This window comes from Marmota monax, unplaced genomic scaffold, assembly GCF_021218885.2.
Source record: "Marmota monax isolate L192 unplaced genomic scaffold, Marmota_monax_Labrador192_F-V1.1 WCK01_AAM20220418_F8-fsc00017, whole genome shotgun sequence".
Lineage (NCBI taxonomy): Eukaryota > Metazoa > Chordata > Mammalia > Rodentia > Sciuridae > Marmota > Marmota monax.
The window spans coordinates 17,907,970-17,935,459 of record NW_026695241.1 but is presented as its reverse complement, the minus strand read 5'-3'; the positions used below and the strand labels follow the sequence as shown (position 1 = coordinate 17,935,459).

At 48.4% G+C, this 27,490-nt stretch overlaps 2 protein-coding genes across 2 annotated transcripts in view; both read right to left on the bottom strand.

The window, feature by feature from the left end:
- Positions 1 to 1,845: 1,845 nt before the first annotated feature.
- Positions 1,846 to 14,296, bottom strand: Ism2 (isthmin 2). The gene is made up of 6 exons (XM_046441124.1): positions 14,153 to 14,296; positions 8,562 to 8,801; positions 6,818 to 7,148; positions 4,927 to 5,067; positions 4,595 to 4,678; positions 1,846 to 3,589 (listed from the first exon to the last, which is right to left on the bottom strand). The coding sequence occupies exons 1-6, from the start codon at positions 14,294 to 14,296 to the stop codon at positions 3,072 to 3,074; spliced, it is 1,458 nt and encodes a 485-aa protein (XP_046297080.1). The 3' UTR covers positions 1,846 to 3,071.
- Positions 14,297 to 21,530: 7,234 nt separating this feature from the next.
- Sptlc2 (serine palmitoyltransferase long chain base subunit 2) overlaps positions 21,531 to 27,490 on the bottom strand; it is a 112,089-nt gene continuing 106,129 nt past the window's right edge. Inside the window, exon 12 of the mRNA XM_058577869.1 lies at positions 21,531 to 27,433. Coding sequence (XP_058433852.1) covers positions 27,314 to 27,433 — 120 coding nt within the window. The 3' untranslated portion in view covers positions 21,531 to 27,313. The remainder of the gene's footprint in view (positions 27,434 to 27,490) is intronic.

Genomic DNA, 27,490 nt, shown 5'->3' with positions numbered 1-27,490 from the left:
TGTTATTTAGAGTAGTAGGCATTGAAGCCAGGGATACTCTACCACTGAGGTACATCCCCAGCCCTTTTGGAGACAGGGTCTCACCAAATTGCCCAGGCTGGCTTTGAACTTGCAATCCTCCTGCCTCAATTTCACACGTACGTAGGATTACAGAGTGTGCCACTGCACCTGGCTCTGTTGGTTGTTTTAGACTCTAGTAAGAATTCAGTTTGGGCTGGGGATGTGGCTCAAGCAATAGTGCGCTCACCTGGCATGCGTGTGGCCTGGGTTCGATCCTCAGCACCACATACAAACAAAGATGTTGTGTCCACCAAATACTAAAAAATAAATATTAAAATTCTCTCTCTCTCTCTCTCTCACTCTCTCTTAAAAAAAATAACATGCATGCATTAAGGAAGAACTCTCATAAGAAATATATAAATATTAAAAAAAAAAAAGAATTCAGTTTGATCAATCTTGCCTAGCCTGGGTCCTTTTTGAGGCAAACCCAAGGGAGAAAGATTTGGCAAACCATCTTGGCATCTGGGGCAGCTGTTAAGTAGATGGTATTCATGCTGGATGTTTGACCATGGATGAGCCCCAGTGTCGGGGACTGGAAGAACTGCTGGTCAAGTCAGTGAGGTTTTCTGGTTTCTGGGCCTCCTCTTGGCCCTGATAGAAACTATTCCTAAATTCTCTCTTTACCAGTTTCAATGACCCCTTCATCGGTGCTTCACCTACCACACAGGTGTTCCTTCAGCCTACAGCCACCTGCCCAGAGTCTCTTTCTTCTTTGCATAGCTTGAATAAACTATTGCATGGCTGACCTACTCCCCAGCCCCTCAAGGCTTCTCTCCTTGTTCCACCCCACTTTTGTTTATCTTCTTTCATTTATGGCCTAACATAGTAACAGTTGTCACTTGAATAGTAGATTTTAAGTGGGGCTACCTAAATCCAATTTGAGTAACAGTCAACTACTAGGTATTAATTAAAACTAGTGTGTTTAAGTGCCAAGATAAATTCTATTAGAAAGGAGGTATCTACACAGTTCCTGACAGACTCTGGGATGTCTCCACCTTGTTCTTTAAAAAATAAAATAAAAGTTTCTGCCAAGAAAATTAAAACAAGCTAGGCACAGTGGCACACAGCAAGACCCTATCAAAAAAAAAAAAAAAAAAAAGTAAAACATACTTGCATTAGTCTTATGGAACTTGACTCCCATGCGGTGACCTGAAATACTGCCTTCTCTGACCTTCTAATATTCTAGATGCACCAGAGTATTTTTAGGTTGTAGTTCAAGACCAGATTAATAAACTTAACTCGGAATAAGATGGTCACTGGAAACACCTGGAGCATCTCCAAGTGGTAGTTCTGAACATGCCTTCCTTGACTGTACCTCCTGACAGCTCTCTCTCTACTTCCCCAAATGTCAGGGGTAACAGTGGAATATCTGGTAAATATACTAACTAAGGCAGCAAACACCTCTCATTTTGCAAGTGTATTCCTTTGGATAACTTTGGTGGGATCCCCCTCCCACCGCAGCTAATTACTTGAAGAAGCAGGACAACTTCCCCACAGCGTAAATGCAGTTTACCTGTGTGACCAAAGTGGAGAGGGAATGTGCCTCTGAGGTCTAGCCAGATCCTCCTGGTCAGTCTCGTTCGCAGCCCTTTGCAAGCGTGAGCCAGACAACAATGTTTCCAGTCTAGCTCTGCATCCTCGGCACTGCGCCTGCCCGGTAAAGAAGCTGGCTGTGGCTGGGGAATTACAAACACCACCCCCATGGGAGGTTGGCTTGGGCTATAAGCACAGTTTCTTTACAGCCCTTTTCTATGCCCAGTCCACAGATCATTTCATCAGACAGAATTCGAAAATAAAGTGCTTTATTGCTGAGAATCCCAGAAAGCCAGCCTCAGGGCAGCTGTCTAGGGGTGGAGGCTTAAGTCTCCCACCTCTTGTGAACAGAGAGAGTTGGAACTCAAGGAAGTGTGGTTTGGGGAAGGAGGGGAGACTGGGAAGAGGCATGAGGTGTGCTGAGACCTTGCGCACATCTCCTCCCAACTCTGAATTCAGTGCATTCAGTGACATCGTCAGGAACTTCAAACGGGCCATTGGTGGGAGTGTTTACACCACAGACATTACCCAAGTGCTACCAATCAGGGCTCTTTCCCTGCCAGATTGCTCATTCATAATCACTCCAGGCACATGGCACTCTCCCGGACCCATCTCAAGTTCTGAGCCCACCCCAAGCCTGGCTTCTGTGCCTGGAGGCAGCGCCAGCACTCAGCCCTGTGTGTTCTCACCGTCTGGGAAGAACACAGGAGCTCAACAAAGAAAAGGTCTGGGATGAGGTGACCCTCTTCTCTGCTGCTTCTGCCATTTGTCTGGAGGCCCCACTGTTGGCCTCCAACCCCAGATGAAAGTGGTGTCCACCAGAAAGGCAGCTGGGCGCTAAGGACAGCTGCCTGTGCTCATGGCAGGGGGTGACAGGGCATGTGCACCCAGAGGGGTGGGCACCCGGGGTTGATGTCAGCCTGGCAAAGGGCAGCTGTGGGGCCAAAAGAAGGACTGTCCTTCTTCATGTCCTTCCTCAGCTGACCATCGAGGTGGGGGTCAGAGTGATTCACAGCAGGTCCTGGGAATCAGAGGAGTTGCTCTGGCTAGCCCCCGTGTGGGGAGCCCATGCACCAGAGCACATGGCACCCTCCCGGACCCATCTCAAGTTCTGAGAGGGAGAAAAACCAGTAGCCAGGCTGGGACAGTACCTCCCAGCAAGCAGGTGGGACGGAGGGCCAGGACACATAGTATGCACGCATTTCCATCACACTCCCAGGTGCCCTGAAGCCTGGGCTCCTTGCCCGCACCCTGGGTCCTAGATCCCTTCAACCTTCTGCTCAAACCCCCCGGACACCTAAGTCCCTGACCTGCCTTGGAGTCACAAGCAGAAGGCCTGCGGCACCAGACTGGCCTTACAGGATGACCGCTAGCACTCACCTGGTCTGGGAAGGGGTGGGGTGAGGGGCCTGAAAGGGACTTTTTGCAGCTCAGCAGCCACCAGCTGCCCCCTGCAGCATCTGTCCGGCAGCCCCTCATCAGTACTCCTTGGCCTCCTGCAACTGGGCCAGATACTCCTCCTCAGGGGGGTTGTCCGCGCAGGCCCGGCCATTGTTGGGGGGCCGCACAGCATGGTAACGGCTCCAGTCCCCCTTACACAGGATCCAGGGCAGCTTGTCCACCTTGAAGTGCAGCTCAGGTGAGAAGTCCGTGCTGACAAGGTCCGGGGCCCCGGCGCCCTTGCCACGGGTCAGCAGCCGGCTGCCCTCGTCATAGCAGCAGTGCTGGGCGGCCAGCGTGCTGCTGCCCCCCGACAGCAGGGAACGCAGGCAGAAACGCGCCGTGGGCTGGTAGACGTCCAGGCGCTCGTGTGGGCCACTGGCGTCCCTCCACTGGAAGCTGCGGCCCTGGTGCTCGTCCTGCAGGCTCACGGCACTGTCCACGGCCTCCAACGGGTATGCACATGGGCAGCTGGGCAGGTCCCGCAGCACCTGGCTCACATACTTGTCTAGGAACTCGCTCTTGCAGTTCAGCCACTTCTCACAGCTGTCCACATCTGCAGAGGGCAGAGGTGCAGGAGGGAAGCTGGTCAGAGGATTGACCATCTGATGGTGGAGTGAGGGCTGATCAAAATTCCAGGCCCCAGCTGGCACAAAAGGCAGGGACAGTTTAGGGGCAGAAGTGGAAGGACCCAAACTAGACCTGGGGCAGACAAGGCTACCCCACACCAACTCGAAACATGAAGTTAAGAGGCAGTCGCTCAGAATGCACTGCCTTTCTCAGGCTCTGACTTAGCGAGTCACTTTGCCCTTCTGGGCATCCTAAAGTCCCTTCTGTCTGCGCTGCCCTCCTCCCAGTTCTCTCCCTGGGAAAGTGTGGCCTGTGATTCCGGCCATACAGAATGAGCTGCCCCTTCCTCTCTGCTCTGCAGCGCTGTGCTCTGCTCATGCTGGTGATGTGTTTCCAACCATGAGACCAGAGCTCTTTGAGGGCAGAAACCAGGCTTTTAGGATTCCCCAGCCTTAGCCCAGTGCCAGATGCAGGATTCAGGTTTACTAAGCTTCAGGGTGCTGAGCACAGCCTCGTCAGCATGGTGGCCTGTCTTCCTTGTGGGTACAGGTGAGACCAAGGAGAGTGCTCGAAGAAGCATCATCTACCCCCAGCTTCCCAGAAAGAGTGTTCCTGATGTTGTGGACATGGACCCACCTTCCCAGACAGAGTCTGCCCCAGAGCCTCCAAAGAGAGACCAGAAAGAAGTCCAAGGATCCCTGTGCCATCCTGCTGCCAGGAAAGACATAGGCCCCACCCCACCTGCCATGATCTCTAAGCTCTCTAGCTGTCATTAAGACCTTCTTACCAGCAGGGACATCAGTGTGGGGGAGGCCAATGGGCCTGCTTCACAAATGCTGTGGCCCCTTCCTGGGGACACAAACCATCCACTGGAGGATGCACTCATAGCCTCAGTGGATGAAGGCCAGGTTCCTGCCCTGCAGTAATGCACTACCGTCCCCAGAGAGGTTCTGCGCCATCCCCCAGGGGCAAGGCCTAGCACGCCACTGACCTGGGCCGAGTAAGTCCGTAGCATTGTGGGCCAGGGGCTGCCGCCCCTCGCTGGGAAAGCCCAAGTTGTCCTCGTTCTCAGCGCCTTTGGGAAAAGAGGAGGCCAGGCTGGTGGCGCCCCAGGGCACCTCTGTGCTCCAGATGGGGAAGCCCAGCCCTCACCAGGCTCTCGGTGCTCATAGAAGCTGGGACAGGCCTGGGACAGGACCACCATATTTGTGAGCTTCCTGCATTCCCAAGACCACCCCCGCAACCCCCCACATTCCCAGGTGACAAGACCCGTAGTCTAAGCCATACCAGCCACTCCTATGCAGGGGCTAGGGCCAGTCTCACCAGGGCAGGGGGGGAAATCACAGGTACGGGTCTGGGTGGCAGTGCAGGCATAGCCACAGGCCCGAGTCCTCTGCTGGCTGCCGCTGCTGCAGTTCCCAGTGCAGGGAGACCAGGGGCTCCACTCCTCCTGAGGCTCGTAGTCTGGGTCAAGGCAGGGAGAGGGTGAGTGAACATAGCCTGCAGAGGGCCCTGGTGCAAATCAGCAGTGGGCTGGCCTTCCTCAGCTGGATAAGCCTGTGCCAGAGCACCCGGCCTAGTGGATGGAGCGTGGGCTTGCCCACTCCCTCCGCTGGGAACCCTTGTACAGTGAACAACCTGTAAAAATCTATCAGGTGGCCCTAGGGGGTCAGTACAAACCCCTGCCATTCCCTCTGTGCCAACACAGCAATGAATAAGAAATTATCCCTGGGGCTGGAAGCCACCTGACCACTATGTGCATGACCTCAGGAAAGTTCTACACCTCTGAGCTAGAGGGTTTTTTGTTTGTTTGTTTTCTGGTACCAGGGATTGAATCCAGGAGCACCTAACCACTGAGCCACATCCTCAGCCCTATTTGTATTTTATTTTTGAGACAGGATCTTGCTAAGTTGCTGAGGCTGGCCTGGAACTTGCAATCCTCCTGTCTCAGCCTCCCAAGTCCTAGGATTACAGGAGTGTGCCACCATATCCAGCTGAACTAGTTTTTATGTCAATCAAAACCAAGGGTTACAATACTTCCTTGGCACTGTAGTTATTAAAGAATGTCCCTGCTGCCATGTTAGGACCCACACCTGGTCTGAAGGAGCTCAGTCAGGCTGGGCCTGAGAACTGAGGCTGTCTCTGGGATCTAAAAGGACTGGTACAGCTGGTTCTCTCCTGGCTTCCTGGGCAGGCCCAAACAGCCTGGCACCAAGAATCTGAGGAAAATGAATGTCATAAAAGCAAAAGCCATGAAAACTCTGTTACCTTACAATATTTTGAAAAATTGAGAAGAGCCTGTCATGACTTAGTCCCAGTCACTGGCACCTTGGTCCAATGACAAGGCCTCCTGGGGCTCTAGGGGAAACTGCTGAGACTGTGCATAAAACACATCTGTCCCCAGTGGAAACCAGAACCACAATATTCAAAAATAAAAATTGTTATCATGGGCTGAGCACATGCCTGTAATCCCAGCGGCTCAGGAGGCTGAGACAGGAGGATCGAGAGTTCAAAGCCAGCCTCAGCAAAAGAGAGGTGCTAAGCAACTCAGTGAGACCCTGACTCTAAATAAACTACAAAATAGGGCTGGGGATGTGGCTCAGTGGTCAAGTGCCCCTGAATTCAATCCTCAGTAATGCTCCAGTACCAAAAAATATTTATCATGAGAGGCTAAAAGTGTTAGGAATCTCTTGTCTTTTTGTAATAAAAAGAGCCAGGGCGTTGTTCACTGTATGCTGGTGCTTTATGTACATTAGCTCGTTTAACCCTCTTTCCAACCATCCCTACGTAGTAAAGCCTACATGGCTCTCCATTTCACAGGGGAGGGAACTCAGGCACAGTGAGCCTAAATAACTTGCCCAAGGTGGGTCATTCAGCAGAGCCAGGATTCAAACCCACACTGGAAATAAAGTTGACGGTGAGTGGTGAGGTTTACATTTCTCACTTGGTTGGAAACCAATGGATCTGAGTACACACATTAACAAATGTCTTTCTCCTCGGAGCTGTTGAGAGGGGTGGATGTTGGGGAAAAAAACACACAATAACTTCCCAGGCTGCGGGTAACAGCACTTTTGAGATGATGATGGTGTTTGTACAGGGCCTAAGCCGCTGGCCTCCCAGCTCCTCCTGCCTGGGAAGACCCTGGCCCTCTCCCCGACCCCCACCCCGACCTCGAGAGGCGGCAGCCTAGGGATGCCAAGCCGGCAGTGCTCACCATAGCTGTTGAGCTCCCTGAAGGACCAGCCATCTGTGGCCCCACCAGACCAAGGCACCTCATCCTCCTCAGCATCCTCCTGGTCCCCGCCCTCACTGTACTCGGAAAGGTAATCCTCCTCTTCCTCTCCCACCTCCTTCTCTTCCCCTGGGGCTCTGTCCCTGAGGCCAGGGTCCCCTTCCTCATCTTCCAGGTAGCTCCAGAAGAGGGGCCAGAAGAGCTCTTTGGTGGGCATCTGGCTGGGGGCATCCTGAGGCCAGCGATGACTGGGCTCGGCCATCAAGTCCATCTCCACCTCAGCCTGGGGGTCCTTTACCACCTCGATGGTCACCTGCAGGAAGACAAAGCACGGAGAGAAAGGGCTCAGAGCAGGACTCCAAGGAAAGGGGAGGTGACAGGGCCAGCCCCAGAGGCCAGAAGCCCAACCTTGCTTCCAAACCAGCTCTCTTCTCCCTCTGACCATGGCCTCTCGGGAACACGGGGAACAGCCCAGGACACGCTGTGCAGACATGCTGTGCGTCAGAACCACCTGGAGGTTCCTGACTCCCAGAGCCCACATATGGATGTAACAGCTCTGGGGTGAGGACAGGCACGGCAGTTCTAGCAAGTGCCAGGGCTGAGACCAACTAGTTTAAGAGAAGCTGGCTCTGAATTCTGGCTCTGCTCAGGGACCGAGAACAGCATGGGGGCTTCCAAGTCCTCAGGGCAGGGTCAGAAAGTGAGAGCGCTGACTTCAGATCCCCCAGCAGCCCTCGGGAGGAGCTCTCACCACACTGTGCAGGGAGAGAAGTAAAACTCACTCATGCGAAACTGAACTTTAAAACATTAGTTTGGGCTACTGTGAAGTAAAAGGAGGTCACTGAACAAAACCTGGGGGAAAAAAAACAGCACAGTATAAGAAGAAAATGAGCCTGTCCCGGTGGCCCATGCCTATCATCCCAGGGGTTCGGGAGGCTGAGGCAGGAGGATCGCGAGTTCAAAGCCAGCTTCAGCAACTCAGCCAGACCCTGTCTCTAAATAAAATATAAAAAAGGGCTGGAGATGTGACTCAGTGGTTGAGCACCCCTGAGTTCAATCCCCATCTCCACTACCAAAAAATAAACAAATAAATAAATAAATAAGCACTTTAAAACAATTTTAGAATGTTATGTTCTACACTTTAGTGGTCTGTCCCCTAAACTCTTTTGGTGAAAGTGTTTTGCAGATTGTGGCTGATATTAAAAACATGCAGAATTATGATCCTCAAAGATTCAGGACAGGCTGAGACAGTGGAATACGTAGCTGGAATTCTGCCAGCCTCGCCGGTTTCCTCTCCTAGAACACCCTCTGGTGGCAGTCCCCATGATGCCAGTCACCCAACTCTGTACTGCAGGGGCCTCCAGGAAGAGGCTGGGACTGGCTGGGGAGCAGACCTCCACGCCCTTTCCAAGAAGCCTCCCCCACATCCCCAGAACATCCTGCAGTGGACAAAGCATTTCCCACTCATTCAGACATTACCAGGACAGTGCTATCTGTCCCTTGCTGTGGCACAGGGGACAAGAGTCTGAGAGCCAAAAGACTTGTCCAAAGTCCACAGCTAGAAAGAGGGTAGGCACTCTCCCCACACCCCAAGGGGAGGGCTTGGGCATGCGCCTCTGTCTCCACACAGGAACCCCCTCCCCTATGCACTGCAGGGTGGGGCCGAGCCGCCAGCCCAGCTCCTCTCCAAGTGTCCACTGGCCAATGGCCCTTCTGCAGCTCTCACCTGGATGTTGGGGTTCCGGGTGCCCAGGTCTGTGTTGGCCATTCCTGGCAGTTTCTGCAGCTCCATTAGCAAGGGACTGTCCTCCAGGGTCTTGGGAGAGGTGGCCTTGCCTGGGGTCCAGGCTGTTGGCTCCGGGAGAGTCTGGCACCTGTGCTTGCATGGCCCTGCCTGCAGGTGGGTTCCAGGGAGCAGTGGTATCTCCTCTTCTCCAGGAGAGTTGAGATCTGGGGAAGCGGAGGCCTAGGGAGAGACGGAAGGTGGAGTGACTGAGGTCCGGGTGCACCCCACATGGACCCAGGACATGCCAGTCAGGGGGATTCGGGAGCTCCAGGCTGACCACAAAACCCGCTCACCCTGGGACTTAACTCCATCTGGAGTGCACATATGGAAAGTGGATCTAACCACTGCCTGCTTTAATGGTCCCAGTAGACAAATGAGGTGCAGCAGGTCGGACCGCGGATTGTGTCCACAAAACACTTTGACAACTGATGCCAACTTGAGGCGGGAAAGGAACATCAGCATGTTCCTACCTCTTTGTTTTGAAGGTGAAAATGAATAGTAAAGAGCTAAGACTGGGGGTCCAAACTGCTGCCTGCAGACCACTCCCCTTGAAATCCTCGCCACCCCATTCCTGCCTTAGGCTCTCAGAAGTCAGAGCAGGAAGGCCTCCAGGGATGGGCTCCCTGGCCACCCGCTCCTGCCAGAGCTGGCCACAGGATGGCTGCATTCCTCCGCATCTCCAACCACAGTGACCTCCCTCCTCCTGCCCCTTGTCCTACTCCAGGATTCTCGCATGGCTTCCGTAGGCCAGGCCACACACTCTGTGACACTGCAGGTAGGAGGCTGAGAGCACCCCTGCCCACCTAGGGGCCTCGTCAGTCCAGCTCCTTGCTCTCTCCTTGCTTTCTCTTCTCTCGAAAGGCTGGAAAAATAGATTCCGACCTTCTCTCTCCCCTGCTGACCTCCCCTTTGGGGACTCCAGTCACCTGGCTGCAAGGCTCCTATACAGAACACCTGGTCTCAGAGCAGCCACAGGCCCTCTTGCCTGGGCCTGAAGGCCCTCGCTGAGTCAAGGTACCCCGGTCTAGCCGGCATGGATGGAGGAGTGGGGTGGGGAGGGAGAGTGATGGAACAGCTGGACCCTCTGCTGACCAATTCTGGAGGCCATCCCCAAGTGTGGCCTTCCTGGCTGCTCTCACCCACAATTCCACCAAAGCCCTACCTGTCCCTGGGACTTTGCTCAGTGATTCTACCTTCTGCAGTGTCTAGGGCCAGAGACGGTGGTCTCGGGGCTTAGGAACTCGGGGACAGCAGCCTTTCTGGCTGTTCTGGAGACCCTCACCACAGGCAGGTAATGGCAAAGCAGTGGTTCTCGTCTGGGCACAGCAAGCAACGTCATAAGACGTGTGTGGTTGTCACAACAGGAGAGGGGTTCTACTAGCACCTGTGGGCAGAGGCCAGGGACACTACCATAGATGCTACAACTCACAGGACAGCCCACGCCAAGAATTCTCCAGCCTGGAAGAAGTTAATAGTGCTGTCACTAAGAAACCCTGCTCCAGAGTCAACTGCCTCCGTCTGAGTGCTGACCTGTGGGGCCCTAGCGGGGGACATAACCTTTGTGAGCTGAGCCTAGCCCCTGCTATCCGGTAAATGCCCAGGCTGGTCATTTCCACCCCTCTCTACTCCCTCCCCTCCTTGTTCCCCAGCTGGACCAAAGAATGAGCAGAGGTTAGAGAAGCCCTTGTTCACAAGTCCAAGCCTCCCCTGGTGCCCTTCCTCCCTGGATCTGCTCCTAGAGCCTCCTGCTCTGTAGAGAAGCCCTCAGGAAGTGGCAAGGGACAGGGGGACCATCCCATCTTGAAGTGGTTCCCTGAGACAAGGATTCAAATGCAGGTGTTCACTTTGGAAGGGGATCCCAGGAGACACCAGCCGGGGAGGGTCACAGCTGATAAAGTTTGTCTATGAAGTTAGCAAACATGGTGGGCAGCTGGAGTTCAAGCCTTCTGGGCGCCTCTCTGAGCCACGGTTGTGGTTGTGCCCCAGAGGGGAGGGAGTTGGGGTACTGATCCACCAACTCTGCTTGTCAAGGATGTGGGGTGGGGGAGAGGATTTGCTTCGCAGGCAGTTCAGGCTGGCCATGGGCCAGCAGGGCATGGACAGCTCTGAGCAGACTCTGTGCCAGTAAAAGCCCTCAGCAAGTGAACACTGGCAACCGGAAGTGAGGCCTGGGATGATGAGAGCAGAGCACCCGACAGCCGAACTGTAACCAGGCCCCAGGCCTGGGCTGGGCTCCCCATCTGTCACTTCCTCCAACTATAATGCACATTTGCACAGGCAAGAAGTTGTCTGCTTTGCTCACTGTGTTCTCAGCACCTAGTACAGTGCCTGGTATGTTATAGCTCAAAACAAACAAACAAACAAAAAAAAAAAACTGTGAGTACATGAACAGACACCAACCCTACAGGGTGACTGTCTTCAGGTTACAGCTGTGAAGGCTCTGGGAAGGTGAGGGACTTAGGTAAGGTTACAATAACAGAGCCGGGATTCAAACTCGGTTTTGCCTGTTCTCATGCCCCCTGCACGCTACACACACATGCACTCATAGTGCAACCCTCACGCGGGACCTCCCTCTGCATTCACAGGCCTTTCCTCCGTCCCTCCCTCCTTTCCTCCTTTCTTTCTCCCTTTTTATTTACTTATTAATTTATTTTGGTACTGGGGATTGAGCCCCGGGTACTTAACTGCGGAACCACATCCACAACCCTTTTTATTTGTTTTTTATTTAGAGACAGGGTCTTGCTAAGTTGCTGAGGCTGGCCTTGAACTTACAGTCCTCCTGCCTCAGGCTCCCAAGTTACTAGGATTACAGGCGGCGGGGTGTGTCCCCACGACTTCACGGGCCTTTCACTTTCATCGTCTGGTTTGGCAGCTGAATGTTGTGGTAACAAATCCATAGGGCCTGGGTTCAAGTCCCGACTCGTACACTTACCAGCTATAAGTAACCTTGGGCAGGTCACGCGATTCCCTCTGTAAATCAGGGAATTGGCGGTTGCTGAGAGGGTTGCTGAGTTAGAGCAAGGCCTTGCCCATGGTAATAAACGCTACCTAGACAGACAGTTCTCAGAGCAGAGAGAGGAGAGAGAAGGAACCCCTTTCTGGCCTGGCACTGGGTTAGTTCTTTGCATTTTATTCAGGTCAGAAGACACCCCCACCCCCTGCCCCTCTGATTCAGAGTCTCCCAGCAGCCCAGAGCACACCCTGCTGAGACGCGCCACAGGGTACCCCGTGTGGCTCTTTATGGTGACAGGCCTGGCTCCCATGGAAGCTTCTCTGTCTTGATGTTTTCATCTAGGAAATTGGGATAATGCTTATGTAGAAATGATGTGACAATGAACGAATGTCATATTGACTAAGTCATACCGCTTCTGTGAGGCCCAGAGAGAGCTGACACCCTGCTGCTTTGAGATGGGGTGGGTGAGGCTCTTCAGCTTCTCGTAAGAACCTTGGGGCTGGTAGGTCCTTCTGACACCCCACCGGAGTCTCTACAACAGCTGTCTGCATTCCCTCAACAGGACGTTCTAACCAGCACCTTTGATGTAAAATCACAGACTTGTGGAGCATCGTCAGAGCTGGACAGGACCTTGGGGATGACTTATCCCCTCTTTAAATGTGAGAAAAGCATTCGAGGTGAGTCACACATGCATTCCCAACTTGCCAAAACCAGGCCTTCGGGTCCTAAGCTCTGTGTCTGTTTTTCCTTCATGGCACTAATTTGCTTTTTAGGTGTTTTTTTTTTTTTTTAAATATTTATTTTTTAGTTTTCGGGGGACACAACATCTTTGTTTGTATGTGGTTCTGAGAATCGAACCTGGGCCGCACGCATGCCAGGCGAGCGCGCTACCGCTTGAGCCACGTTCCCAGCCCTTTTTAGGTGTTTTTGAGGCCTCTGCCAGGCCCTGTCCTGGGACTGAGGATATGAGATTGGCTCTGAAATAACTCATTCTCTAGACTGGTCTCCATGGGGGCAGATTTGGCAAACATGCTGAAAATAATTACAATACAAAGCGATAAGTGCTAAAATAGAAAATATAAGCCAAGTGATCAGAAACAATGTCAATTTAACTAATTTTATCACCACTGTCATCTCCATGCAGGAGGTGGGACTGGCCAGAGGCCTCTGAATTTGTCTGAAACAGTGGTTCCCGACAATGGGCGGGGGTGCGTATGTCCCTCAGGAAATCTTTGGCAATGTCTGGCCCTGTGGTAGGGGCCAGGGATGTGGTAAAGCATCCTGCAATGCATAGGACAGCAGCCCCTATGACCAAGAATTACAGTTTCCAGGATGACAGCACAGGCAGGTTTGAGAAATCCTGGAATACAAGGATGTAAATAAGTCTTAGCTGGGCACAGTGGCGCACGCTTGCAACCACAGCTACTTGGGAAGCTGAGGCAGGAGGATGGCAAGTTTAAGGCCAACCCTAGCAATTTAGCCAGACTGAGTCTCAAAATATAAAAGGGTCAGGGATGTAGCTCAGTGACAGAGCACCCTTGGGTTGGGTTAGGACAATAGTTTGTGAGGATCATAGTACACAAACAGTATATCTGTATAAGTTTCATAGGGATTGATGGGAACACAGAAAAAAATCAAGAAGTCTCCAAATGGGAACAAAACCACTGGTCTACAGACCAGCTTGTCCCTTTGTTTCTCATGGTTCTGGAGGCTGCAGCACCCTGACAATAGGAGCATGGCGGAGCTCATTCCTCTTGCATGCTCACCACCTCCTGCATCTCTGGGCCCCTCACTGTCCTCATCTTGAAAACGGGGAGAACACTCTGGCTTCCTTTCAGAACAGCTCAGGTCATGGAAGGACCCAGGACCCAAGACCACCTCCCATTCAGGCCCATTTCTGTATGGAAGTCTCTGTGGGAATATATGTCAGACATCTCTGGGTTGGAAACAGAGGTCTTGACAGACCATGGTTTCTCTCCATGGGCCGATGCCATCTTCCACCTCATTCCTTAGCCCCAAGACCAACCCACAGGTCACCCCAAAGTGCCCACACTGTCTTAGTAAGCACTTAATATAGAAGTCCCTGGCGCACTGGCACGCAGCAAGTTGGAGAACCCCACGACCTATCTCAGCTTGCCTCAATTCACACTTGTAGGGGCTCAAATCCTTGGAGGATTCGAATCAAGAGATTGCACCACGGAAGTCACTTGATCCTTTAAACCTCAACAACCGCAGCCCACCATTCTGCAAAGCAGAGCCCCGAGTTCTTCTCACACCTGGTGGGACTCCTCTATGAACAAGTGAGCATCAGGACACAGTGGCTGCGGGTTGCTCAGGGTGAGCAAAATGTGGGCACCGCTGCAGACAGAAATGCAGCCTGGCCATTGCAGAGTGTGGGCCCGCTGCACTCTGCACAGAAGTGAACTTTCTCCCCAGGCTGGCCAGCTCTCGGCCACACGCTGGTAATGGGGGGGGGGGGCTGAAGTTCAGCGCACCTGGCCATTACCCGGTGCCCGCGGAGCGCCTCTGCCCCTCTCTCCGCGCAGTCAGAGCCCGGGACCCCGCGCCCTGCGCTCACCTCCGCCAGCCGCGCGTGGCTCCCGGGCCGGGGGCCGAGGCTCCGAGGCTTCCTCAGGGGCACCCCTCGGCCCGCGGCCAGCAGCGCCGCCAGCATCACCGCGCCGAGCAGGAGTCCCGCCCGCCGCCCGAGGACTCGACGCATCGTCTCGCTCCGAGGCTGCGCTGCCCCGCGCCGGGCGCGCTTGTTCGCGCCCCGCCTCGCCTGCTCCGGGGCGGCACGGGGGCGCGCGGGCGGCTGCGCGCAGCTTGCACGCCCTCGGGCCCGAGCGCGGGAGTGGGCGCCCGCCCTGCCCTGGGGGTCAGCGCACCGCGGTGTCCCCTGTCCTCGGCGGAGGGGGCCCCTCGGCGCTCGCGGACTCGTCCTGGTGCTGCCGGCGGCCCCCTTTGATCTGGGCGCCTCCCCGCCCTCAGTCCCCGCCGCTGTCGCCATCGCGGCCCCAAGCGAATTCCTGTTCGGGGGAAGTTGCCGCCCGCCGCCACGCGCTCTCCAGCCCCGCGCCGCTCCTCGGGCGGGAAGGGTCGGACGCCACCTCCCGCCTCCCCGACGGCGCTCGCACGGGGACAGGGACCCGCAGACCTGGCGCGCGCGCTCCGCGCCCCTGACCGGTCGGCGAGTGCGGGTCTTCAGGTCCTGGGCAGACGAGATTTGTGCACAGGTTCGCCTGGGAAGGGAGCCTGAAGTCCATCTTGCAAGGCTCTTCCCACTCCGCTGCTTGACGCAGAGCCCCGGCACCTGCCATCCCCGCACCCCGTGTCCTCGGAGTTCTCAGAGCACTTTTAAGACTAGGAGACATTCGAGACCTAGGTGTGAGGGTGAAGTCCCAGAAGGCCAGAAAGGAGGGACGCTTGAGGGGAGTGATCAGACGACCCCGCTCTGCAGCTGGGTGTCCCCGCCCGCTGTCCTGGATGAGACAGAGTGGCAGCCAGTCCCTCAGTGAGAAACCGCAGGCCACGCGGATCGGTACAATGGCCTACCTCTGACTGACTGAAAGGGAACCTTAGCTGGCAAAGAGCAGGAATGAGGGACAGTGACAACCCTAGTTGTCCAATGGGGGTGTTAAGGAATATGAGCATCATGACAGTGGGGAGCAGGTATCAGGGCTGGATGAGGGACCCCAGAGGGGAGCACAGATCTGAGGGCAGGGTTGGTGATCCCTGGAGGCGGTAACAAAGGTGGCTAGGAAGTTCAGCCACTGGGATATAAAGCTGTTGGGGTTTTGGTTGAGCTAGAGGAAAGCTCTTAGGGGACGGTGCAGTTTCCTGGAGGACTCTAGCATTTTGAATGGTGCATGGCAGGGATGACAGCCTAGGTCCAGGTCAGCCACTGTGGTGTGAATCCTGCTGCTGCCATTCGCTGAACAGGTGATCTCATTGGACCTGTTGTGTGGCCTCTGCTTTCATCAGCTGTGATGGCATGAGGGGGAGTGTCATCTATTGAGAGATACCTAGTACATGATTGTTATGGTTTTGATATGAGATTTCCCCAAAAACTTATATGTGTGATAATGCAAGAAAGCTTAGATGTGAAATGATCAGTTTATGAGAACCCTAACCTAATCAGTGCAGTAAAGTGTGGCTGGAGGAGCTGGGTCAATGGGGTTATGTCCCTGGGGGGATATATATATATATATATATATATATATATATATATAAGATTTGTGCACAGGTTTGCCTGGGAAGGTAATATATATATTTATCTCTGTGTGTGTGTGTGTGTGTGTGGCGCTGGGGATTGAACCCAGGGCCTGTGCATCCAAGGCAAGCACTCTATCAACTGAGCTGTATCCCCAGCCCCTCCAGGTTTGTATTTTGCCCTTGGTGAGGGCAACTCTGTCTCTCTGGTGCCCTGTCCCCTGCTGCTTTACTCTGTTTCACACTTTTGCCATGATGTTCTGTCACACCTTAGGCCCGGAGGAATGGAATCTGATGTTTTAGGACTGAAATTGTTCTTGTAAGTTATTTTGGTCAGAGCAACAAAAAAGCTAAAACAAATTGGTACTGAGACTTAAAATCAGCATACTATAGTGACACTGCCACATCAATGTTAAAGCAGCTCAATCCACAATAGCTAAACTATGGAACCAGCCTTGGTGCCCTTTAACAGATGAATGGATAAAGAAAATGTGGTGTATGTATACACCATGAAATATTACTCAGCCATAAATATAAATGAAAAGATGGCATTTGCTGGTAAATAGATGGAACTGGAGATTATCATTCTAAGTGAAATAAACCGATCCAAAAAACCCAAAGTCCAAATGTTTTCTCTGATATGCAAATGCTAACTTACATTAAGGGTGGGGGTAGGGAAGAATAGAAGTATTTTGATTAGACCGAAGGAAATGAAGGGAAATGAGGGGGAATGGGAGTAAGACAGTAGAATGAATCAGACATAACTTTCCTATGTTCATATATGAATACACGACCAATGTAACTCCACATTATGTTCAACCAGAATGGGAAGCTGTACCCCGTATATGTATAATATGTCAAAATATACTGTTGTGTATAAAAAAATTGCAATCTGAGGAAATTTCATTAAATTGTACTCAATAGAAACTAACAATAGGCTTGGGGTTGTGGCCCAGTGGTAGAGCGCTTGCCTAGCATGTATGAGGCCCTTGGTTCAGTCCTCAGCAGCACATATAAATAAATAAATAGATAAAATAAAGATCCACTGAAAAATAAATATTAAACAACAACAAAAAGAAATTGGTACCTAGAAGTGGAGTTGTTGCTTTTGCTTTTGACCTGACCGTGTGACTCAGAAGCTTTTGGAGCTTTTTGGAATTTGTGGGAGGAATTTTGGAAAGTTTAATGATGAAAGTTGGAAAAGCTTTAGAATGTTGTAGGTGGACTTTGATAGACAGTTCTGGTGGGAGCGTAGAAGACCAGAATGCCCATAGGACTGTGGACAGTAAAGACTTGGTTCATGAGGTTTCAGAGGAAAAAGAGGACTCTCTGGGAGATTGGACTAAAGGCCATTCGTGGTGCATTCTGACTAAGAAATTGTCTGCACTTTGGCCATGTTCTGAGACTTTTTGTAAGGCTGAATTTAAAGGTGACGTATTTCTTAATTTGGCAGAAGAAAGTTCTAAGCATCATAGCATTCAGCTATGGTGATAGCATGGATATTGCTGGTGGTTTTTTAGCCAAGTTTATTGTGATATTCAGGAGCAAAAAGCAAAGCAAAAATATTTGAAAAACTTGGAGTTTGGCCAGAAAACTTCAGGAAAACTGGGGCTAAGAAAGGTGTGGTTGTTAAAGACTAGTCACTAGAGAAACACTAAACATTTTACCCAAAGACAATAGGAATCATGGCTTGAGGGCATCTCAGGAACTGAAAAGACCATACCCATCTCAGGCTCAAGGGCACAAAAGTAAAAATTCCTTTGAGCAGAGACCAGTGGAGCACCCTATTTGCACAAGGGGGCTTAGAAAATTTCACCATGCTCAGCTGCCCAGGAACTCAGAGGCTGCTGTATCCCTAGTCCCCAGAGTCTTGGCTATTGCTCTAGATGGCAGCAACCTTTGGCATCAACATGTGGTGATGGTTCTGCAGGAATGCAGGATGCTGGAGTTAGGGGTTCATGGAGGCTTCCACTGAGATTTCAAAGGAAGGCCTGGGAGGCCAGGCCAAGTGCAGCAGGGTTGGATGGAGTCCCTGTGGGCAGCCCCCATGTGTGGAGATATGAGGAGGCCAAAGCTGCATGGAGACCCCTGGGATTAAGAAATGCCAGTACCGTGGAAGGTATGCCCAGGAAAGCTGCAGGAACCAAGCAGAGACAAGCCAAGAGAAAGGCCATGTGTACTGCAACCACCCAAGCCAGAGGGGCAAAGTTACACACGCCCTTTGGAGAGAACCTCATGGTGCTGTGTGCTCCAGATGTTGGCCATGGAGCTACAGGACTTGTTTGCCCAGCCGAACTTTGGTCTTGCTTTGGTCCCATCTCTTCTTTCTATGCCCCTATTTCTCCCTTGTGGAATGGAAATATTTACTCTATGTCTGTATATATTGGGTACCCATAACTTGATTTTGTTTTTTATGGGGACTCATGCTGAGAGTTTACCCTGTGTCTAGGTTGAGACTTTGAACTTGGACTTTTGGGCAATCCTTTTAAGACCATGGGGACTCTTGAAAATGGCTTAAATATATTTTGAATTATGAGATGGCATGAGCTTTTAGGGACCAGGAGCAGAACATTATGGTTTCTATATGAGATGTCCCAAAAAATTCATGTGTAAGACAATGCAAGAAAGCTTAGATGTGAAATGACTGGGTTATGAGAGCCTTAACCTAATCAGCGCATTAATCCCCCTGATAGGGATTAACTGGGTGGTAACTGTAAGAAGGCTGGGTGTGCCTGGAGGAGCTGGGTCATTGGGGTGTATGTCCTTGGGGTTTTTATTTTGTCCTTAGTGAGGGGAATGCTCCCTTTCTCTGCTTCCTGGGATCCTGTCCTCGCTGCTTTCTTCTGCCACACCTTGGGCTCCACTGAGGACTGAGGCCTCTGAAATTATGGGTGACAAACTTCCTCCACTAAAATTGTTCTTGTCAGGTGTTTTGGTCACAGTAGCAAACAAACAAAAAGAACTGACTAAAACAATGGCACACTCTCAAATCTAAGCCAAAAGAAACCCAGGTTTTGAGCACCTGCTACACTATATTTACTAGAACTAATGCTATGTAGCTTTGTTCTGTTTTAGGTTTTGTTTTTTTTTCCCCCCTTTGGTAAAAATACTTTCACATCCAGCTTATATTTTCGCCACACTTTGACACCTTCCACCAGATTAAACTCAGACTTTGAAGAGCTCCTTCATTCATGAGTATCTGTCTTCATGTCAATCAATCAGTCACTCCACTCTAAGCCCCTCCCTGCTTTCTGTGGACCTCTTAGTCTAATAGGTCTTGCTGGGCCCACTTTTCCTTCCCCTCTCCATGAAACTTTTTTTTTTTTTAAATCCATTTCATGAGGTAAAAATTACATATAATAAAACATATCTATTTTAATTGTACAGTTCAGAGTTTTGACAAATGAAAGACCTTGCTGTGACTCTAATTTCCTTCTGTGTACTGTGAATAAAAATCAAATTGTGCATTAGTGGAAAATTGCATTGTCTACCTGGGTTCTCTGGTTCTAGTCTTTCTGCTTTTGAGCTATTGCTCTGTAGGTTGTAGGTATTCCTCACCAATTTCCTTATTAATGAGTTAAATAGAATCTTTAATGCATTTATTTTTATAAGAAAGTCATGATTTTATGTTTTTAAAATTGCCTCGTTTTTGAAAACAAACCCTTTGTATGGTTAATCCCACCTCCTAACCTGGGCTGCTGGCAACTTATAACCCCTGTGCTGTGTCACCAAAGGTTAGTTTGCCTTTTCTAGGATTTCTTATCAGTGGGAATCATATTTATCTATTCTTTTGTGTAGTCATCCTTTAGCATGCTTTGGAGACTCACCCATCAGTAACTGGTATCAGTAATTTGTTCCTTTCATTGCTGATTACCATTGCACAATAAGAGCATACAATTTATTTATCCATTTGCCAAAATGCTTTCGGGTACTTTTCTCCTTGGGGTTATTATGAATAAAGCAGCTATGAATATTCAAGTAAAAGTCCTTTTGTGGGCATGCTCTCATTTTTTTTAGGTAAATAAATACCTGTAATAATTGCTGCCAAGCTGGGCACAGTGGCGCATGCCTGTAATATCAGTGGTTCAGGAGCGAAGGCAGGAGGATTGCAATTTCAAAGTCAGCCTTAGCAACTTATCAAGGCCCTAAGCAACTTAGTGAGAAAAAAGAGAGAGAAAAAAATATATATGTATTTTATATATGTATAAAAGGTCTGGGGATGTGGCTCAGTGGTTAAGTGACCTTGGGTTCAATCCCCAGTACAAAAAAAAAAAAAAAGAAACTAAAGGCCAGGTGTGGTGGTGCATGCCTGTAATCCCAGCAGCTCAGGAGGCTGAAGCAGGAGGATGGAGAGTTCAAAGCCAGCCTCAGCAAAAGAGAGGTGCTAAGCACTCAGTGAGACACTGTCTCTAAATAAAATACCAAGTAGGACTGGGGATGTGGCTCAGTGGTCAAATGCCCCTGAGTTCAATCCCCAGTATCCTCTCCCCCCAAATCAAGTACCCATGAGCATCCTATGTGATCCTTCATTGTTCCACATCTTCGTTTACACTTAATATTGCAATTCATTTTATTTTAGCCATTCTTATTGGGGTGTGTGGGATTTTATTGTCATATCAATAGTGATGATCATTTTTTCATGTGCTAACTGGCCATTTGTATATACTTTTTAGTGCAATGTTTATTAAAATTTTTCCCTTATTTTTGGATACCCTTACTGAGTTTTAACAGTTCTTTATATATTTTCTGGATAGAAATCCTTTATGAAACACTTGTATTGTGAATTTTTTTTTAATCAGTCTGTAGTTTTAAAGTCTTTTTCTATTTCCTTCTAGAAGTTCTAGAATTTTTATCAGCATATTTCAGGTTTATGATTTAATTATCATATATAAGGTTTGAGTTCATTTCCCTTGTGGACATTTAGCTGTTTCAGCACCAGTAGTTGAAATAACTGTATTTTCCCCACCAAATTACCTTGGAACCTTTGTTAAAAATCAACTGACCATATATGTATGGGTCTATTTCTGAACACTATTATTTTACTGATCTTTATGACCATTCCAAAGGCAACAGCATTCTGTAGCTTTATAGGTATTCTTAAGTCCCTTCTCAAAATTGTTTTGACTGTATTCCTTTATACCTCCATAAAAATTTTGTCAACCTGTATCTACAAAAAAAAAAAAAAATTAGTGGTCATCTTTTCCAATGCTTAAATATTTCACTGGTTTCCTGTGCATTAAGAGAAACCCCTCACCCTGACCCACAAAGTCCAGGGTGGCCAGCCTCTGCCGCCGCCTTTCTGGCTTCACCACTACCCATTTGCTTATTGAGCTCTTTTCTTTACTGAGACTTTCTTTTAGATCCTCTGCTTCTTCAGACAGGTTTTCTTGTCACCTGTCTAAACCAGAAACTGCGTACAATCTTTTACTTTTCCTCAACAGTCTTTTTTTTTTTAATATTTATTTTTTAGTTTTTGGCGGACACAACATCTTTGTTTGTATGTGGTGCTGAGGATTGAACCCCAGCTGCACGCATGCCAGGCGAGCGCGCTACCACTTGAGCCACATCCCCAGCCCTCCTCAACAGTCTTTAGTGTTTATAAAATGATGTATCTGTTTGTGCGCTTGTTTACTGGAAGGTAGGAAGCATATCTATTCATTGCTATGATTGATAATGTTCCGTGTACTTGATGGCACAGAGATAGAGCTCTCGATATTTCTTATTTAAATGAATAAAGGCAGATATATCTTTATGAACATTTTATTAGGGCAAAACAATATATATTTGCATGGGATGATTCTTAAGTCATCTCAAATAGTTCCCCTTTAGATCTTAACATGCACTCTCAAAATTGATACACCACCCTAACTCATTATTTATAACTTCACAGTCATCCAATAAAAAATAAAAATAAAAAATCATCATCTGGCAAAAAGGCAGGGTATGGAAGAGTGACATTTTAACACATTACTAAAATTTAAAAAAATTTTATTTACACTTCCCCTTCTTTTCCTTTCCCAGACTATATGAACATTACAGCAAAGGAAAGGGGTCATCACAGCACACCTTGTGAATTCCAGTTTACAAGTAACTTGGTCAGTGGAAAAACATGGACCAACGAATAAGATCTCGGCCTCCCATCAGCATTTCCTCTTCTCTTTCCTCCTTCCCTTACTGTTAGCTGCCTTTGTCAGAAAGGGATCATCAAGATGGTGGGGGGGGGGGCCTGTTGGCTGAACTGACAGGGCGATTCCCAGTGTCCTGTAAAGAGCCAGCAAGGAAGCTCTTAGGATTCTAACCAAAGTAACAACACTACGAATGAAGACAAGCCGCCACTCCACCCTGGTCAGTGGTATGGCCCCTACTTCCCAGGAAGTTTTAGGCCAAGCAACCAAGTTTTGCATAAGAAACATGGAAACTGAGTTGGAAAAAGCAAACTTTGAGCTGGCTCAAGTCTCCTTGTGGACGGACCCACTCACCACGTCCACGGCAACAAAGCAGACGCTGAGAAAGCACGATGTCAGGGTGCTGCCCTGGTTTGTAGCTTTCATTCAACCCCCTCACCACTGCCTCAGAAGAACAGAGCTTTGGGTATTGCTTCATTAAGAACACAGCGTAGGAGCCATTGAATTCTTTAGGGTCAGTTTAATAGAACTCATCATACCAGAAAGAATAACAGCTTAAGGCCATTTATCATGTATGCTACCCAGTAAACAAAACCTATCCACAGCTCATGGCACCAGAGTGGACTGGGAATGGGATATTTCCAGACTCTGCAGGGAAGACAAGAATGACCATTTTAACGAGGGAAGCAAACTAGTCCCCCTTTTTTCCTTCCCTAGAAAAGACTCCATAGCAAAAAGCTGCTTGGAAAACAGAAGTCACTGGAAATGACAAAGGAACAGCAGCATTTTGTATACAAGTAAAGCCAGGGGATCACTGGCAAGCCCTAGTGTTTCTCCTGTGTGAGGCGGAAGCCAGCCCTCTAAGTCAGTTCTCTGGCTAGACACACAGCAACTGGCTCGGAGCCCGACGCACATTTCATGTGAGCAAAGCGGAGGAGAGGAAGGGACACGCTTTTCTCCACATGGAAGGTACTTTGGTACCTGGCTGAATGGACTGAGATGCCTGCTGCGTACTGAGCTTCTGTGTTAAGCAGGTAGCAGCACACCTACAGGTTCTGGGGCCAGGAAAATAAACGGATTAGCACTCCCACCCTGAAAAAACAAACAAATCTATAGATAGATTCTTAGCTAGGCAGCCAAGAAGAGTCCTAGATTTTCATACTACTTTTACCACATTCCACAACCCCTTTGGGCTAAGTTGACTCCATACCCGTGTGAAATGCTCACCAATTTCTGATCTCTGTTGAGTACAGGCTCTGAGAAAAGAAAAAAACACTGCTGTCCCTCTTGTTCTAACCACACAGTTGAAGCAAACAGAATAAAATCCATTGTGGCTTATCTAGAACATCAGGAGAGAAAAGGGACCCTAAAGTCAGGTCTTAACAATTTCCCATACAAGAGAACAATTGCATTTAGCCATTTTTAGGTGGGTTTGGCACAAGACTGCAATTCTTTACAAAATAAGAATTAGCCAGGGTCTCTCTCTGCTGCCATGCTGTGACCAGCAATTCTACACTGTTCCAATCCAGTATTTGGGGGGACCAGAAATCCTCCCTGATTTAGAAAAGAGAGAACAGGGAGGTCGTGGTAGATCATCATTTCCCCTTTCCCCTGTGAAGTCAGAAATCTCTCCAAGTAAGCTACTCTGCCTGGTTTTCACTAATAGGTGGGAAGCAAAGGGTATCACACACTGACAGTTCAGCTGGACCACATCAGCTGTGAGAAACTTAGATACAGGACCCCTTAATTAAGGAGGGATGGAATAGTCCCCTGCCTCCTCTTGAAACATAAGGCTGAGTGTACAAGGAGGACCAGGGTGTCTGAGCTATTGAGCCCAAGCCCAGCACCACCATATATATCAGTTTCTCTGGAGCTAGAATTGTTTAAAAAAAAAAAAGAAATAAAAAGAAATCAAGAACTGGAAGATATAGAAAGAAAGGCAGGCCAAATGAAGAGAAGGATTATAGAGACAACTCAGTAGGAAAATGTTCCATTCCTTGGCCTCTGAATGGGAGTGGGGCAAGCCGTGTAAGAGGTTCCTGTCCACCTTCTGTGTCTACTTGAGGAAGACGCTGATTTTCACTGTTTGAAATCTTCCCCCAATGAGTTTAAGATAGTGACTAAGTGGCTGGATTCTTCAAACAAGCAGTATTGAGGAGTTCTGAGGACTAGAATCTGTTTTTAAAAGGGATTTTCTTTTTTAATCTAAAGCAAAAAAAAAAAAAAAAAGATTTTAAAGTGCTCAAAAGAAAAAAAAAAGTGCTTCAAATTCCTTGTCACCTGCTAGGATAAAGCTTTTAAAATAAAGATGGGAGAGCTGGACACAGTAGAGCACACCTATAATCCCAGTCACTTGGGGAGGCACAGGTGGGAGTGTCACAAGTTTAAAGCCAGCCTCAGCAAATTAGTGAGATCCTAACCAACTTAGTGAGACCCTGAATCAAAATAAACAGTAAAAAGGAATAGGGGTGTGGCTCAGTGGTTGAATGCCCTTGGGTTAAAAAAAAAAAAGAGTTAGGAGAAACTGCTACTTAGGCCATTATGTGTATGTGATTTTGTGTCTCCTAGCTGTACACTTCCTGGTTTCTGATATGATCATATGAATAACTCTACACCTGAAATGAATAAAGTCAATGCAACAAAGAAGGGCAAGAAAAAGTATTAGTCCAACCTCTATCAACTGACTCACATCACCAGTTTTGGTAGGAATGGTTAACTGCAACCTATTTGAAGTACAATATGTTTTTTTTTTTTTTTCTCTGTGTGTGTGTGGTATTAGAGTTTGAATCCAGGGGCATTTACCACTGAGACAGACCCCCAGCCCCTTAATTTTTTTTTTTTGAGAGGGTCTTGCTAATTGTCCGCGCTGATCTTAAACTTGGAATCCTTACACCTCAGCCTCCCAAGTAGCTTGGATTATAGGCATGTGCTACCATGGCCAGTTTCAATCCCACCAGATTCTTGCATCAGGCCATGTCAAATTGTACTAAACAATATTTGCTTATCCCAGATTTGTGATCATTCTCAATGAGTATGACTGTATTTATATACCCTTGTACTTCCCCAAGAAGTTGGATAATTAATGATATGTAGGATATAACTGGACCCCCCAAATTTATATTACAATTAAGTAGAGACAACCAGCCACATGCAATATACATATAACATTTTGTCCTCTACAAAGTACAAAGATCCTGGATAGATCACAGGAATTTTGTCTCTTCAAAATAAACTCTTAATTACATTTATCCTGAAACAACTTCTCATCAACAAAGTGACATGTGTGTTTATAATTTTAAATGCCCATACTGACATTTTAATTTGCAGTAACTTTGTGCAAGCCAAAATAAAAAAAAAGACTAGCAGATAAGTTCATTGATTAAAGTTTGTGACTTCTGCAAACCCTACACCTACATCTTTAATTAGTAACTGCAATGCAAAAGCTATCTGGTATTGCAGACCAATTCTAGAGTGGGGAATTAGATGCGCAGCAAAGGTTAGCAGTGTACTTAATTTTACAGGCTAGTTATTTTAGTCACCGTAGTCTTTCTTTTACTTTAACTTGGACATGCTAAATATATTCCCTGCATCTCTCCTTAGTTCTTTTATTCACCCTTGTCTGTTTTCTAAAAAAAGTGATATAAAACTTTGGAATATCGCAAGGGCTTAAAGCTCTCAGACGCTGAATGACCAAAGATAACTTACACTTGGGACATGAAAACAAAACTGCACAAACAACGACGTTGCTGATATCTTCCACCACGTGCATCTGCACAACATGCCACAGCTGATGGGGAGACACAGGATGTGGACTGGGAATCTTTACTAATAAAAGGAGCAATTTCAAAATCAGATCTGCAAAACAACTTTCATCCACTGTTTTTTTCATTCTGTTCCCAATCCTTCTCCTATAATACTTGATGGCTACTAAAAGACAAACTGATTTTGGGTACAATAAAGCCAAATGTTCTCTTCACTTGAGCTTTGGTTGAAGAAAAATTAAAAACTTTAAAATGGTGATTCTCAGGTATGTTCTTTGGTCAAGCAGTATAAAGCTTTCTGAAAGAAGTTCCCTTACCTGGTTACAGTATGAAAACAGTCAAAATAGGGGACATTCCAGTTTAGGAAATAGATCAGATTCCTATTAGAATTTCTCAGAAATATAATAGATCTGATTTCCTATTAGAATTTCTCAGAAAAAAGAAAATTCTATACAATGGAAGCACAGGGAAAATCTAGCTCCATAAGCCAGGTTAAAATTGTTTGAGGACATCAAAAATAAAAGAACTAGAATTCAAAAGAATAATTTTAAGTGGGTCAGCTTCTAAAAGGGTTAAATTAATAACTTTAATCCTGAAATAGAAACATGATAAATGATTTCTGAGCAAGGATTGACCAACATTTTCCTATATCAGTTTAAATCCTAATCTGGTCCCAGGCCCAGTCAGAGGCTGTCATGATTTTGAAAAGTAGAAAGGAGGCAGAAACCCAACCACAACCATCCTGGAGGTACCAACTCTTGCCACACCACCTGCCAGCAGAGCCTTCACCATGGAGCAGCCTCATTCACAACATGGTGATCAGTGAGGAGGAGGCCATCACCTTCATCAGACAGGCCTGACTAGGCAGGGATTGGGCCTCCAAAATGATGTGTGTTTTCAGTAAGAGGTGGGAGATGTCAGGGTTAGAGTTTGAAAGCACGAAAAAGCACTTAGAATTTGGACACACTCTCAGACTGTGACCATATGAAGAAATATTAGATAAAGAAAAAAATCATCTGGTAACCAGAACAAAAAATGGAATAAGATCAAGGTCTTGGGAGCCCCCCACCAGTTACACAGTTGGCACTATCATCGTTTACTGTTTTTCTTAAAAGGCTAAACTTATGAATAAAGTTATGACTTTGGTTGATTACTTGACCAGTTAAATAAGGATTTCAAGGTGGGCAGCCTCAAAGACCTGGAGGGAAAAATGTGGAAGGCACTTGCTCCCAGGGGGAGGAGGGCCGGGGGAGTCTCTTGGCTGGAGAGCCAGGGCCAGCAGCAAGCCTTGCTGGACCCAAGCCTGCAAAGTGCTAGAGAGGGCAAAGCCTGGGTGGTTAGCCAGACAGGCAAGAGCCAGCATGACTTCACAAGTAGAAGAGCTATAAAATAAAACATGTTTTTAATGGACAAAGTGAATCACTTTTTTTTTTAAAGGTGGTTTTTAGCAAAGAAAGGATGTGAAGCAGTTTTTTGTTTTTACTATTTACAAAATGCCACTTAGAGCGGAGGTGGCCACCTTCAGTAGTTGAGGAAATGTCTTTCATGTGAGATGGCCACAGAAGTGTGGTTCCTGGAACTGGCTCAGAAAGGCCACACTGTCCTTGGTGAGAGAGTTCTTCTAGGGAGCACCAGAAAGGCTCAGTCTTCTGTCTCCTCATATGTGGTCTCATCAAAGGGCCTGTCCAGTAGAGGCACCAGCCGGTGGCGGGAATACTTCAGCTGTAGCAGGTCCCCAACTTCATCTATCTCCTTTAAAGCCTAAGACACAGCAGATGAGGCAGACGTCAGTCAGGGACAGCAGGACGCAGGCACGCT

Excerpts from the sequence above, each read along its gene's own strand:
- Ism2 (XM_046441124.1), bottom strand. The coding sequence starts at position 14,296 with ATGCGTCGAGTCCTCGGGCGGCGGGCGGGACTCCTGCTCGGCGCGGTG. Across the intron at positions 8,802-14,152 it reads GCCACGCGCGGCTGGCGGAG|GCCTCCGCTTCCCCAGATCT; the intron begins GTGAGCGCAGGG and ends GTCTCTCCCTAG. Across the intron at positions 4,679-4,926 it reads TGATTTCCCCCCCTGCCCTG|GCGCTGAGAACGAGGACAAC; the intron begins GTGAGACTGGCC and ends CTTTTCCCAAAG.